We start from the raw sequence: 15,984 nt of genomic DNA, 5'->3' as shown, positions 1-15,984 counted from the left end.
GGCACAGAGCAGTGCCTGCAATGCAGCAAATGCTACGTGTGAGTTCAATTTGACAATAACAACAGTAACTAACATACACGTATCCACATACACACACCCCCTTGCAGGGCTGGCAGAGTCCCCTGCATACAGTAAGAGTAGACACTAAGTCTAGCCTTAACGTGAATCCAAGTTAAGCAGTTGGCCATTTCCCAGCACCACCCCATGAGCCTTGGTTCCTAGGAATACACACACACTAACAGCAGAGGTGTCAACCTCGCCCCAGAAGAGGAAAGCAATTTTTCAGCAAATCTTAGTAGGCTTCACTCTTCTTTCCTCCTCACCGATGAGTATGACCTGTCTGTAATCTCTACATCCACTCTAGTCAGAAAACGGTTCCCATTACACTGTTCTGTGCTCCATCGTTTCTAGGCTTAAATGCGAATCAAAGAGCCCAAGCCCTGAGAACTTGCCTGTAAGCCCTCTGGCAGATGTCCTAAATTTGTTGGGCCAGATGACAAATGTCCACCTCAGATCAAGGAGCATCCAACTGAAATGACGGGCACCGTGTGAGAAGGGAGGATCCCCAGGTCTGACTGAGACCAGAACGCTGCCGATCAACTGCTCATTTCCGTCTAGATGGGATTTGGAGGCAGGATGCGGTGCAGCCTGGGCCGCCGCCCTGCAAGCCTCTCTCCGATGGCTTTATACCATCGCAGGTCTGATGCTAATTCAAGACAATGCCCCAGCGCATCACAACAAATTAGCCACAGACACGCGACGGCAATCAACTCAGGGCGCTGTCCTGAACGTGGGCTGGGGGATTCCCTGTCTCCACGAGCTGCGCGCTCCCACAGATGTTTCTAAAAGCCTCTTCCCAAAGGGCCATTTAGAGAGAAATCAAATGCAACTTTGACTTAATTAACGTTTTAAATGATAATGAATACAATGTAGATTCATGGGAAGCATTTACATTGTGTTGTAAAATTGATAAAAATTTAATAACTCTTTGTTAATAAGTTATGTCTCCCCAGACCCATAAAGCCTAAGGCGCTGCCAACTCCAGCCTGGGTCTAATCCAGGCTCCTGGTGCAGGTGGAGGAGGGAAGCAGAGATGGCCTTGACATTTGCTCCAAGCCTGCTCTAATTCTAAACCTCTGCCTGTTCATCAGTACTTTATTTCATACAGTAAAGGTCAGGATTTGGGCTCAAGGCACAGCCTTGACAAGAAAGCTCAAGTGAAAGGCGGGCTGGCCCTGGCATCTGTCGCCTGAGATAGCAGGGGGTGGGGGGATGGAGAGCTAACTGGCCACTTCTCCCCTCCTCCATGGAGGTAAGAGGCAGAGTCCACTGCCTGGTGGTAGGAGCTGTCAGGGTGAGTATGGTGACAACTGGCCACTGTCCTGAAATAAAAATGCAAACATAATTTCCATGTCACCTTGCATAAGGACTTCTGCCTAGCTTACTTGTGGCATGCCAACATCTTTTCTGGTTCGTCCTTGAGGAGCCCAGTCACTTATTAAAGCAACATATCCCTGGGGAGGGAGGTGTCCAAGTGATGGGGGTAAACACAGAGCACCCTTTCCTCCTTCTGACCTTTCTACTTCTTATCTCCCAGCTCTGCTTCAAAGGGTTTCTTGTGAAAAGCTGGCTGTTTGCCTACTTCTCCCTTTCTCTTCCATCTACATGTGGTACCTCTTCACAGCATATTTATCTTTAAGAATTCAACCATTTTGGAGGAGGAGAGTACAACAGGGTCTCAAAATGCAAGTCAATTACTTCACCTGACACTAGACTGAAAAAAAACCAGTTACTTATTATGAATAAAAACATGGTTTGTTTGGAGCTCTTTAGAGACGGGCAATTAAAAGGATTCTTTTCAAAGGAAACTGTGTCCAAGCACGATGGCTGCCTTACAATGAGCTGACCACCATATAAGCAAGTAGGAAGGCATCGTGCTTCGTGTCACCCCGCTGCTGAATATGGCTACCAGAAAGATCGAAGGAGCCTTGCCTTCTAACAGAAGTGCCCTAAGATGCCCTCCCAGGTCCGTTATTCATGGAATGATTAAATGGTTGCCTAGGCCAAGTTGCCTTCCTGTTTTCACTTCCTGCAATGAAGCGCAAATGGCCAAATCAAGACACATGGGGTAAGGGTAGCTAAAGAGCTAGGGCAGAATCCAAAGCGGGCTTTAGTGTTAGCAGCAGTAAATGGATGTTGTGTGTGGGGGGGGAGAGACAGAGACAGAGAGAGGGGGGAAGGGGGGGGAGAGAGGGGGAGGGGGGAGGGGGGGAGAGAGAGAGAGAGAGAGAGAGAGAGAGAGAGAGAGAGAGGGAGAGAGAGGGAGAGAGAGATCCGTTTTCTTACTTTCTATCACTGATGGTGGTAGTGGGAAGAGAGAGTCTTTGTTTTCAAGGTCCAGAGTAAAATAAACAAATAAAACTTAGGACTGGGGAGCTTGAGAAAGTCGCCCAAAACTATACCTACAGAAAAGGACAGAGATGATAATGGGCTGTTGATTTTTAAAGGCAGCTTATTAAATTAAATCTCCCTGCAACAGGCACTGGAGACTGTCAGCACAGGGTGTGTCCTATTATAGACACTTTCCTAGAGCTATTTGCACTCCCTGCCCCAGTATCTGATTTTATGCACTTCGAGATGCCATTACTTGAGTGACTTTAGTTCTATTGACAATGTTAATTCTCTGCCTGTACAAACCAAAGGCTACTCGGGATACGCTGATTTTTGTTTATTATCTGACAAGACTCAAGATCACACTAAACTGATTTTGGTATGTCTCCTTTCAACCTAATTGTATTGGACTTCTCCTCTCGACCGAACCATTGGAGTTGAATGCCTCCTTGTATTATATTTACACCCGAAAGAAAAGTCGTGCACCACTTAAAATTAGCTACAGTAGTTTGCAAGTGGGTGTATGTAATTGTGCAGGTTTAACCTATTAGTAAATTGAAAGGTTGGTGTGAGTGAGCACACAGGTCCTTTGGCTAAAACTACCTCCAAGCACAAATTTAAAGATCTGTTTCTCTTCGAGCACATGATTCATTTGTTCATGTCAGGGTTACTGACGGTTTGTGACCAGCATCATGTCAGGCAGTCCGCGGCAGGTCTGAATCAATAGGGTCTTATGTTGTCACTGCATCATAATTTTAATTGCCCCTTTCTATTAGACTTAGCAATCAGATATCGAGCAAAGACTGAAATAACAAGAATAAATTCTGAACAGAGAAAAGGTACTATTTTACAAAATTATATGGAGGGGAAGTGGAATAGATCAGAATCTCAATCTATATTGATGGGTGTGTGGATGTCGCTAGCCACATATATATATATATATATATATATATATATATGTATTTTTTTTAAGCCATATATTTTTTATGTTTCACAGTATTAGAACATAGCTACTTGTGGGAAGTCTGGGGCCCGTACCATCTTAGCGTCTCTTAAGAGAGCTGGTACTTCTGCCCAGGACCATCCGAAGTAGAAACAAAATTGGAACGATCCAAAAATGATGCTCTGCACACCAGTTCTAGCCCACCGTGTTGAATGGTTCAGTCTTGCCCAAAATCGAATGGTCTTGTGATGAGTCCTTACTGGTCACTCTTTGCGTTACTTCTCTTACTGCTTTTTAAGTCTTCTGTAAAGGGGTCCTCCTTCTCTGCAAACCTTTTTGTCAGCACAGTGTGGCCTGACATCCCGTGCGCTCAACAGAAGGAGACAACCGTTAGAAAAGCATGTGACTTAGCAACAAGGGGAACGTGTAATGGGCCACACCTCCAAGGAGAGGTACACGCAGGCAGGGCTTGCTGTTAGGAAGCAGAGTTCTAAGACTGTGGGAACACTTTTAATATACTGCCACTCCTCTGGGAACTGGCTACTTCTCTTCCCACTTCAGAAAACACATAATGGGACTTTGTGTTTCAATTTACCGTCCCTTGAAAACGGAAATCTTTCCCCTTAAAAGAAAAAAAAGAAAAAAAAAAACAGTAAAGAGGTAGACGAAAGGCAAAAGAGAAGGAATCGGACAGTCCCCAGAGCACACAGGCTCAACTGGGAAACTGCGACCAAAGCAAGCTCTGTAATAATATAATGACCTTTAATGAGTGTCTTGGGAAACAATACAGCCCCAGCATAAAAGACAAAGGGCAAACCCCATCACGGCTCCGTTGACACTAATTCAAAATGATTTTCAGAACAACTAAAGAATGTAAGAGAAGTAATCTGATCCGCCCATCTGACCTCACTTTGATTCAAGGGCCCTTCTCCTGCCATTTCTAATTGTCAAGCCCTCTACATTTCACATCTGCTCATATTTAATGAAAAGCCCACTCTCACCACCGCTCTTTGAGGCAACCAGCTCTGTCCAATGGGCACCACCCAACCCCACCACCAGCGAGGGAAGCCCGGGGATTGCTATTGGAGCCCTGCCAGAGGAATTCTGCGTAGACGTAGACATTCTTTAATTGGAGAAGAAGGGCTTATGTGGGCCCACGAAGGGGATCAAATTGGAATGGATTTTTCTAACTTATTATTAATGGTCAAAGGTGAGCGGACTCACACAGGGATGGATGAAATCTGCTTTTGTTTGACGGAGTGACGACGGCAGGGAGACTGATGAAAACAGAGGAGGCAAACCCCACCCCCACTCCCACTCCCACCCCCCAAGCTGTCAGTACCAGTTACGCCTTCGACACACAGCCCAAAGCTCCACATTTTCCACGGTGGAGCTGATGCTGGAGGGGTAGAAAGACAGCAGTCTCATGCCCAGGATGTTTCTGAGAAGACGGGACCAGCCCACCCCAAGTTTTTCTCCTCCTGGCCTCCATCAACACTTGGATTAAATTGCAGAGCTGAGAAATCCCTCCAATTATGGTTTCTCCTGGATAAGATGCAAATTGCACACACTGGGTATCATGGGCCTCACGTAGGGGACACAGATTTGCTGTGATTGGTATGGGTGGCCGGTGCCAAGACATGACCACAGGCCTTAGTTTAGAGCCTGAGTGGCTCCTTCCTTTTCTCCACTGGATCTCTGGCCAAGGTTTTAGAGCCTAGCGGTTACGTGAAAGTAGAAGTTGTGCCCTAGACGGGTAACCGAGGGGGCGGGTGCTTACATTCACCACCATCAATCAAAGAGATGTGGCCAAACTGGGCCACCACAGCTCACCCCTCCACTCCCCCTCCCCAGCTCCTGTCTCTGAACCTGGTGTCCTGCCATACATCGTAGACAAACAAATGCTTTGTATGGTTGTGACCGAGTTCACCTTGGTGGTGTCATATGAACCAGACAGAAGTGTGATGAGAATAAAGGAGTAAGGGCATGTACGATGGCGTGCGCAAGGAAGATTTAAAGGAAATTTCCTTCCTAGGAGTTTAGGTCAATATGATGGGACAGTCCAAAATGCCTCTCAACACCACGTCTATTCAGTATCACTTAAAAAAAAAAATGAATCCTGTCCCTCGGCCCTGTTCTGATGGGGCAGTGAATCATAAATCAGAGACGATGATGATTCTCTGGTCCTAGATGGAACTTTTCCAAATGCCTCTACGACCGCTCCAAGCACAATAATGTCTCAGACCTGAACTGCGGTTTCCAACACCAGCACCGGGCATGGCACACTCCACTGCATACAGTGATGTGAGGGCTCCCTCAGCCCTGGACGCCCCATCACTGCCGCACAAGCACACCATGCTGGGACCGCAGGCTCTTTTCCCTCCTTGTTGCCAGAGTAAATTAACTGCTGCTGGTGAAAATTCAGCTCAGCCCGCTCTGGGCACTTGGAAGAAAAGAGAGTGGATAATATGGTTACCAGCAAACGCGGCGGGTCCTTTCAAGAGGAAGGGATGAACACAGAGGGGTTGTCTTCCACCGCCCATGCTACCAAAAATGTGAAAATAAGGCGACAGCCATACTTTAAGGTATCCAAGTCCTCAAGCAGAGCACAACCTCTTCTGCCCTTAGACGAGGGCCCTCAGTGAACAAGCTGGAGCTTTCAGGAGCATCACCCATGTACCACGTCAGTAAACCCAAGCAAAGTCCATGCTGAAGACGAGGATAGCGTGGGGGCAGGGAAAGGTGCTCGGGAACCTGGTGTAGCTCAGCCTCGCCAGCTGCCACTGCAAGACCCTGAGAGACTCCTGAACGCCTCTGCACTTGCGGGGGGCAAAGACTGACCCTAAGGCTCCACGATGGACTCGAGGGAACCACGGAGCTTCTCGGCTTATGACTTTTGTTGTTATTTGGAATCACAGTCGCTACAAGATACCTTAAACAGGGGGCTATATTTCTAGAAAAAAATGAAAGATATTAATGGACTGATCCTTTGAATGAATCATCTTTTTGAGGGGAAGCTCTAGAAACCAGCGGTCTGTATAGGTTGGCAGATTCTTTTTCAGAGCATAGTAGGCAATCTGGCACTGGAGGAACGAGATACAGGTTAGGGGGACACAGTAAAAAAAAAAAAAAAACCAAAAAAACCCATCTGCATTGAAACCCTGTTATATTTTGGAAAGTATCCAAGCTCACTAAAAGCAATTTCATGCCAGAGTTGGCTTGTTCTCTCTAACCCGTTTTCCTTCCTCCTTTCGCCCCAATCCGATGTCTAACCCCTTTCCCCAAATAGTAAGATATACATTTCCATGTATCTCTGTTATCAATATAGTATTTGATGTGTTTTCACATTTATTTCCAAGCATATTTACTTAAAGGAGAGAGGAATAGTATCACTGGATTATAATATCACAGCCTGCACGCTCTTACAAGAGACACAACAAGTTCACAGAATAGGGAGGGAGGCCTCCCCAGCACGTACACAGTGACACAGGCAGCGAGGGCAACACATCACCACATACACTGGGAGGAGAACATCAGCCCGACTGACTCACAGCACCACAGGGCACGACACGAGACGGGGGTGATGCCACAGACAGCACAGACATGGAACTGTATGTGCTGGGGTTAAACTTACAGGCACGGAAAGTGGTGGAGCAATCATGAACAGAGACAGAAGAAAGTGGGAAGGCTCTCTCAAGGGTGTCCACGTTACCACGCACACGGCCTGACATGCACGAGCAGTCACGCTCAGAACGTCCGCAATCAAAACAACATGCCCGTCTCATTCTCTTGTAGATGGACATCTTGGCTATAACCATGGGGTTGGATGGGACGAGAGGAAGAGCGGTAGTTAATGGCAAGGTCACACACAGCAAGGCAGCTGGAAGGGAGCTGAAGGGATTGAACACAGGTCTTAGTTCACGTTAACAGTCTTGACCCAGAAAAAAAAATGCAGAGAGAACTGTTGGTAACACTTTGGTTGTACGTTGGAAAAAGCAGAGAAAACAGCCATCGCCTGTAGAGTCCCCCAAGGCTGTCGCACATTAGTTTTCTACCCTGGGTGAAGCGGGTGACCACGGGCAAGGACACGGCTGATGACAACCGGGTTGCTGGATGAGAAGCAGCACACACTGGAGACAGCAAAAATGTAACCAACATTTTTTCCCCTGGCACAATTAATACAGGAGGACAAAATATACACACAGCCAATCGATTAATTGCTTATTGCGTACAATAAATGGCTTTTGCAAGATGCAAAAATATCTAGTACGTAGGCTTTCTAATTTCCATCCATTTCTGGGCATTAGGCAGAGGCTGGGACAAGCTTTCATCCAATTAGATATGAAACGATTACGTGTTAGTATAGAATCTGAGGATGCCTCTGCTGAACTTCCCCAGAGTGAGTTTACAGGATGCCTACAGGAATTCAAATTTAGTCTTGACAGAGCAAATACCCAAATCTGTCCATATAAGAAGTGCAGCTCCTCAAGGCTAACACTGCCTATTTGACATTAAAGGCAGTTCACAAATAAGAAATCACCCAAAGCATATGAGATGTTCGTCTGTTGCAATGCATTTAGCTACTCATGGCTGTATTTTCTGCTTGAAGCTGAGAGAATCTGAAAATCGCATCTGCTCTTCTCTCCCCCTCCCAAAAAAAAAAATTCAGAAAGTTATCGGGCTATTGGTTAACCATATTTTTTTCTTATATAGAAAATATCGGCCAAAAATAGATGAAAAATTACAAAACATGAAATGAGAGAATAGATCCCACATAAAATATCTTACTAAGATTTGCGCGAGGCACTGATAGCTCCTCTCAAGCTAATATCATAGGTTCTGCACTGCCTGGGAATCCAACTTGGGTGCTAACGTACAGAAGTTGTTGGACATCACTGTAATAGTTCTCAAGGCCCTGCACCTTCACCCTTCAAGCCAATTTATGTTTCAGTACAAGAGAAGCTGTTTGTACCTCATTGTGACGCTACAGCAGGCAAACATCTTGGTTTATCCTTAGCATGAACCTGCCTGCTCCTTTCGCAAGATGGGAGAAGAATTCATGTTTATTCCAAGCATCACAGCCGAACAGTCAGCTGAACTGGAGAGGTGTTATTCCCTGTGCCCACACCTTCCCTCGTGAAAATCATTTTTCCCCCATTGTTTTTTTTCTTAGTGGAGAAATGGTTGCACTCTTACTTTAAAATATGGCTAGTGGTTTTGAATGTTACAGTCACCAGGAAGAGGGGTTTAAATCTCTCCAATGGGTCAAGTCCTGTTCTAAGACCTTTATGACGTGCCATACAGTCTATTGGTCAAGCAGGGGTAACATTATGGTTGTGAGGAACAGGCACTGGGGCAGATGAATGAGAGATCCCTCCAGCAGCAACTCCATTCCCGTAATCCTGGCTCACACTTTTAGCGACATGTTCTTTTAGCATCCTAGCTAGTCAGTTGTTCAGATCATCATCATGCAGCCCCAGCCCTGTTCACTGCGTGGGACATCATTCCTCAGCTTAGCTTTTATGAAAAAAAGAAAAAAGAAAAAGTTCCACTATAGCATTTGAATCAGAAGAATTTAGAAGGCATGGTGGGATTGCCCAGACACCCCAAACAGCAGTTGTCGAAGTCGAGAAAGGCAAAACAGTCTTCAGTTGAAGACATGAAAATAAAGTTATTTTAAATGCATCCAGATCTGGTGTACAACTCGCAGACCACTTGCTTGTTTTTTTTCCTTCTTAGTTCTTTTACTGGAAATATTGACTTGTTATTTATACAGAGGAGGGAAACGAAGATGATTTTTTGTTTTGCTGTAGATAAATTGTTTTGAAAAAACTTTAATCAAATGCTGTAGCAGAAGAGAAGCCCATCAAACTCTGAAATGCTATGCTTCTCATTAGCAACAGTGCCTGGTTTTCGTTTCCATACTGCCATTTTGGGTTCACATACAATAACAGACTCTGACACATTGATAGGGAAAGCAAGTTCTTATATATATACCCTTTAAGGACAAGGGGAGGGAGGATGGGGGCGGAATAACTTTCAAAATGATTTTGTCAGAGGTAAGCCCATCATAATGGGTGATTGAAACCTCCTACTTGATAAGGGTTCAGGAGGAAACACAACTTCAAACCAGTGCCTCTCAGGGACTGTTTGCAATTGTTATTGTTGGCTCTTCCGGAGACCATGCATTGTTCTAAAATTTCATAGTGTTAGCATGCAGGAACAAGCTGAAATTGGTAATCAAAGCAGCAAAAAAACCATTTGCTATAAGAAGATTAAATGTTAATTGTAAGCACTCACATTCCAAAGCAGTATATGCATAAAAAAGAAGACATGCTCTTTCTCTCCATTCCTTCCCAGTCATCAGTTTTACAGTCACACCAAATCCAAAAGAGAAATCTCAGAAGACAAACAAGCACCACCACAAAAAGGAAAAAAACAAAAAAAAATCAGCAAGAATGATGGATGAGAGGCTCAAAGACAGGACAGAAACAGTTAAAAATGATTGAGCCCCATACACTGACAAACCTTTGTGAATTACTACAATGTCTAGCCCAAGGTGCCACCAACTGCGAGGTTGGCTCCTTGCTTTACATCTGGAATAGTCCATTTTCACTGACCCCCTATCAGGTGTCTTCACCTACATACTTCTGGGTCCGCTTTCTTAAAAGGTAAGGCCCATTCTGACCTCCCATCTGGTGGTTGCGATCCGTCAGGCTTGAAGGATGTGTGTCCCAGCCAGGAAGAGCCTTCCTCTGGGCCATTTTGTGAGTCAGGAACAAGCTCTTTAACTAAAAATGGGTGAGGATTTGCCTCTCTGGTGGTAGCTGTTCCAGGAGAAGTGGATACTCTGTGTGTAAAATTATACTCTCAAGTTGTAAAATAAAATTATATCAAAATTAAGTCGTGGACCTCTGACTTCGGAAAATACCATCCCTCATCCCCCTCGACGCTCTCTGCTTCCTAATCCTTCAGTTTCGTTTCAGTGAATTGTGGATAGCCAGAACCACCGGTATTTTATTTCCACGTCTCCATGATTGTTTCCTTTTCTAGAGCTGATGTAGGTTCGAAGGTTAATTTCAGATATCAGAGTGCCGCTTAAAACTCCCAAGGTTAGGTTTCAAGGAGCAATTTTGAAAGTTTCAGTATTTATTTAAAACAGAAGTAAGTTTCCTATCTACTCCCTGGCCACATGAAGTACCCTCTCTCCTCTGGTGTTTGCTGATTTTCTTTTCTATGGAGTCACCCAATGACTTCCTCAATCTCAATCCTCAGAAAGGGAGTTTTCCCCAGGCGCTCAATGGTAATACTAAGTAGATCTGTGAGGACATCTAGTGGCTCTGTGTGGAAGAGCAGCTAGTTAACAGATCACCTGAACTAGCTGGGAGAGGACGCTGTGTGCCTCTTAAGAATTGAAACGTGCAGTGTCATTTCAATTCAATGGCTTCTCCCAATGCACAGCAGAAGTTTAGGAAAGAGCGGAGATTAAGGCGAGAGAGGTTCTAGAACATGGTCCTAGAGTGGTCAAAAGTGGCAACTTGCAAGCACATCGGCTCTGCAGCCGCGGTCCGCAGAGAAGGACCCCTTCACAGCACCAGCTGGCTGGGTCTCCTTAAGCCCTGCTGTAGCTTCCTGAGACAGGGAACAGACGAGAGTGTGTCTCTCAGAGGTGTTAATGCTGCAGCTACTTGGCATTCCATCTTAGTACTCTTGGAACTTTACGCTCAATTAATTGCCCCCACTGGCCAACTTAACTCGGAGAAGGCAGAAACAGAAGCCTCTGCAGACTCAGTTTTCTCCTTGGCCCACATCATCAGGTTCTTGTTCTTGGACTGGCGCCACAGATGCAAAGAGCTTATGCAGTTGCCAAGACCCTGGGTCTCACCTTTCTCCTCCAAGAACTCTGCCCTAGAAGTTTTACAGTTTGAGAAAAAGCTTTTATGTGCTTGCCTTCCCCACGACGAAGTGGATATTCATCCAATGTTTCCATTATGACTTCCTAGTGCTATTTGTAGAGACAAAATAAAAGCGTTTCCCTCATGGACTTCATCAAAGCCATTTACTGGAAGACTGAGAACTGGAAGATTTCTCAGACGTACTCTTGGACAACTTTTCTTATATATTCAAAGGTCTCAATCATGAGAAAGAAAACCTGTAGAGAAGGGGCTGCTGTCGATGTAGCTTAGTTACTGCTCTTTCCTTGTGTCAAACTGACAAAGGGTTGTCAAGTTCAGGTTCTCTGCTGGTTAGCCCTTCGGAGCCAAGCCTGGAATGGAGGAGGGAGCTGGACTCTATCCTGCTCTCGGCTCCATCTGCCTCCTGCACCAGCAACCAAACTGTCAGCCAGTTTCCAACTGTAGAATCTTAATTTCCAGGGTGGGATGGAAGGGGCAGGAAAAGCAGTGCTGAACTGAAAAGCTCAGGTGACATTTCCCAACTGCTGGGGAAAAAATATTTTAGGTTTCAAATGGAGCAATTCAAGACAAGACTGGGGCAGAAGAATAAAAAAACCCTGCCATTCAATTCACAGACACTTGTCACATTGCAACTTCCTGTTTAAAATCAACCCAATGAAGGAAGGCTTATTTCCAAGCCTTGACTCTGGAGCTGCTCTTCATATTCTCGGCAGCAACAAAATTTTAAGTTAAAATATCCATGGAAGAAAAAGTCCACCAAGGTGAATGGTGAAGGCATTTGTTTGATGGGACAGTGGGAATCCAAGAGCGTTCTTTCAGGTCCTATAAATGAGGAATGATGTCTTCACTTAGCAAAATTCCTCTGATTAGCTTCTGGAGGAAGGAGAAAGACCTTTCAGGTGGTTTTCCAAGAATGGAAAGAAGGGAAAGAAAAAGCTGGTTAATGTCAGCAGCAGAGAGCACACCGAACTAGCTGATCCTCCCTCAATACCATATTGTGGCTGGAGAAGACAGAGGAATTTGGCACGAGAGTTGTTTGTTGATTGACATCACGGTTTCCCTCCAGTTCTGAAAGATCATTAGATACAGTAGGCAGCTCTGCAGGTAGGAAAGCGGTTCATGCCCTGAAGTCATTTTTCAAGGTGTTCTACAGATAAAGGGAGCCATGGAGTCAATTTGGGCAGAATTTTGCTCTGAACCGAAGAAGGTCATTGTTTTGTTTTGTTGGTATGTTGAGCATTCCGTACCCTCCAACTGTGAAGACTAGCCCAAACCAGATGACCAACTTGCCTCTTCTTCTGCAAAGGAGCAGGAGAGGACCAGGTGCGGAGACATCTCCTGCAAACTCCAGGGCCGCTAGACTGGTCTACAGCTTGGGTCTCTTGTAGGTGAGTAAAGACGGATGCTCATTGCTGGTGCCGCTGAAAGCAGCACTGCTCTAAGTCACACACAGAAATACTGGCCTGCGAGCTCCTCGTCAATGGCCACATCTTGCTGGGAGAGACGGTCCTATTCCTGGAGTAATTCAGGGGCTCAGAGACTTGTATTTACTCATTCTGGCTTCTACATAGCTCATTAATGAAATGGAGTGTTCTCTTCAAGCCATCTTTCTCTTCCGTAAACAAGTAAATGGATCCTGCAAGATGCCTGACACCCACAGAGGAACTAGGTATGTCCTAGCGGGTATTACCGAGGGAGAAATTTCATTTTAAAGCAAGGTGCTTCATAGACTACAGGAAATAATTACCACTGTAGAACTTACTTGTCTCCAGTAAGGCAGTTTAGATACTTACAGTCCCAAAGCTGGGTGTCCAATTAATTCTCTCTCAAGCGCTTTCTCGTATAGAGAGGCACATATGGTGTAATAAATACATCACTCTCTCTATAAAATATCTCTACGCTTATATATAAAAATGTACATTTTTACATATAAAGTATTGGTACATATCATATATATCACAACGTGGGAATATATATGTAGCATATGTGTTTCCGTCAGGAGAGGGATTCAAGCTTAATAGCAGAGGAGACCAAGTATAATTTATCAAAGGCAAGCATGACAATGAACCCCAATTGACGAAGCATCTAGAGCTAGTGGTAATTACCTCAGCTGACTCAGTGTCCCCTAAAGGTCCTGAGACAAGGCCTTCAAGAGAAACACTGTTGTTAAGGTCTTATTTTCAAGTGGAAAAATAAGACAGCGCCAGAAGCTGACAAGAGGCTGGCGGGGGTTGGGTGGGGGGGAGGGTGGATGAACAGAGAGGGGTTCCCTGCTCGCAGGGTTCTCCAGCTCCAGGCTACTCTGCAGACCGAGTTGGGGTATGATGTCACTGCTACATGCAACATAAATACCAAAAGAAAAAAGAAACTGCAACTGCACAGAAAATAAAAGAAGTTTCTCTTCTAGAGAAAGACAGGGGGAACTGGATTCCGGGCTGCTGGGAACCCGTTTTACTCACAATATATCACTACCAGTGTGCAGTTAAAATAGAGTAGGGGCAGTATTCCAAGGCAGCAAAGAGAAAGAAAATAAATCACAAATATGTCAATGATTAGAAGTTAAAGAAAATTCCTTCAAACACAGCAATTTAGACATGACTTGTCCCCTAGGAGTCCACCTTTTGGCAAATATTTAGAGGCTGGGGGAGAAAATGTAAATCATTAGACTGGGTTTGTTATACAGAAAAAGAAAATAGGTAAATAGTAGATTCTGAGAACTTGCTCCTTGGCCAGACAGCTGAGTTTGACACTCTTCCTTGATGGAGAACTATGAAGAAATGGGGAAAAATGCAAAAGTTAAACTATACTACCAGAGAATTTCCAAAAATGGAGTGTGCATACTTGACATTTCTCCAGATAGTATGACGCGAGATGTTTAAGGCTGTTGAATGAAGGTGAATGGGGAGGTTGGGGGCTGGGTGGAGGGTTATTTGGAAAGGGAAAAGCCAGGTTGGGAGGGGAGGGTTAGAAAACTGTAGATAAAGACCACTGATGTCATCAGCTCTGCCCTCCCGGAAACTTATCATTCCAGGGTGAATTATTAATACCTGGCCTAACAGGTTTGGGCAGTTGACTATGGGTCAGCTGCCCTCTCCAACTTAGGGCACCAGGCAACGTGCATTCAAAGGCAGGAACCCCCCTGCCCCGCATTATTAATAATTCTAGCTCTACTTCTAACAAAAGTTTCTTTGCAAACAAAATCTATCTTCACCAATTTCCTAACCTGCCTGGTATGCCCTAGGACGTTCATGTTTAATCATTCGTTTTATTCGAACCACAATTTACACATACACATCCGCAACCCACCCTCTGTAACACAGGCTATGACCTTTTAATGAGGAAGAATGATATTTGGACAATTCTGATTGGTATCAAACATTAACCTCACAGCCGAGGGCGTCTATGAGACAAGGAGCCCACGGAGGGGAGAGGGGTGCAGAGGGAGAGATCAAGGCCCTGTCACACTGGCTTGGCTTTGCAGGGACAGTCCTTTTGTAGCAATCTGTGCTGCGCAGGATGGGAGATCATTCGATTCACTAGCCGAACCAACGTTAAAGGTAATGAGGAGAGCAGAATTATTTCCAACAATTACGTGCCTCTCTCTCCAGGACGAAGTTAAAGTCAGCTGCCGTTTGTTTGCCTGGAACCAAGATGGAAAAATATCCTAGAGGCCAAATCCTCATTTCTAGGGACTTAAAAATCAGTCTGCTGGGTTCTACTATAGATAGTGCCCTGTGAGGAACATTCCAGCATCAGAGCAGGAGTCAGAGATGCTCACTCTTCCTCCTGCCACTTCCACTCATGCCTCCCTAGAGCCTGTTCTCTGTCCAGTCACCAGGGAGACCCTTTAAAATAAGAACTGATGATGTCATTAACTTGTTTAAACTCTTCCAATGGCTGTATTTATCGTAACACCAAAACCCCGTTTCTTCCCATGGCCCCTGCCTGCCTTTTTGACCTCGTCTCCTACCACCCTCTCCCCAATCCCACCAGCCCCACTGGCCTTCCTGCCTTACCTCAAACACCACTAACTTATCCCTACCTTTGCCCTTGCTCTTCTGTCTACCTGGACTGAGTCTCAGCTTCAGTGTCACCTCTCAAAGGAGGTCTTCCAGACCTCTCTAGTTAAAGCAGCAACCCTACCAGGTCCCTCACACCCTCAGGCAGTCTCCTCTCTCTTCAGAGCACTTGTCTCTGTCTGAAGGCATTTAATTATTGCTGTGATCATTGCTTGCCTCCATTCACTAGAGTGAAGGCTTCGGGAGGGCAGGGCCTATCTCGTTCACTGCTCCATCCCTAGCACCCAGAATAGCGCCTTGCACAAAGAAGGCACTCGAACACATGTGAATGACTGATCGCCACGTGAAAGTAGCCTTGTCATTTCACTGATACCCCCACGGGGCCAGGTTCTCCGGCAAGTATCTGGTCAAGGGTTATGGGCCTCAATACTCTCCTACACTCCCCAACCCTCTCCACTACAAGTGTTTTCTGACATGGGTTCATCCTCTTGCATTTGTTACTCTCTCTCATGTACTTCTGCCTTGGGATGTTGTGTTCCTTCTGATGGGAGTGAGCTGGGTGATGCCTGGTCAGCTGAGCTGTGTTTCTGTGTTTACAGATAACTGAGCTGGGCCGGGAGCACTGCCTGGTGAGAAGGGTCTTTTGAGTTACGGAGTTTGGGGGATTGGTTGGGGAGTGAGTTTGTTCTGTGCCTTTATAGGCCCTTGGACGCTC

At 45.4% G+C, this 15,984-nt stretch overlaps 1 protein-coding gene across 16 annotated transcripts in view; it reads right to left on the bottom strand.

Moving 5' to 3' along the window:
* The window catches only part of KCNMA1 (potassium calcium-activated channel subfamily M alpha 1), a 739,336-nt gene that overhangs the window by 118,292 nt on the left and 605,060 nt on the right, over positions 1-15,984 (bottom strand). For 2 of the 16 annotated variants that reach the window (XM_060034733.1, XM_060034732.1), the window contains exon 19: positions 6,969-7,142. The exons of the other annotated variants lie outside the window; for them this stretch is intronic. In XM_060034733.1, coding sequence (XP_059890716.1) covers positions 6,969-7,142 — 174 coding nt within the window. The remainder of the gene's footprint in view (positions 1-6,968; positions 7,143-15,984) is intronic. 16 annotated transcript variants of the gene reach the window in all.

This window comes from Delphinus delphis, chromosome 16, assembly GCF_949987515.2.
Source record: "Delphinus delphis chromosome 16, mDelDel1.2, whole genome shotgun sequence".
In the NCBI taxonomy this organism is placed as follows: domain Eukaryota; kingdom Metazoa; phylum Chordata; class Mammalia; order Artiodactyla; family Delphinidae; genus Delphinus; species Delphinus delphis.
This window is presented reverse-complemented; position numbering and strand designations above follow the sequence as displayed.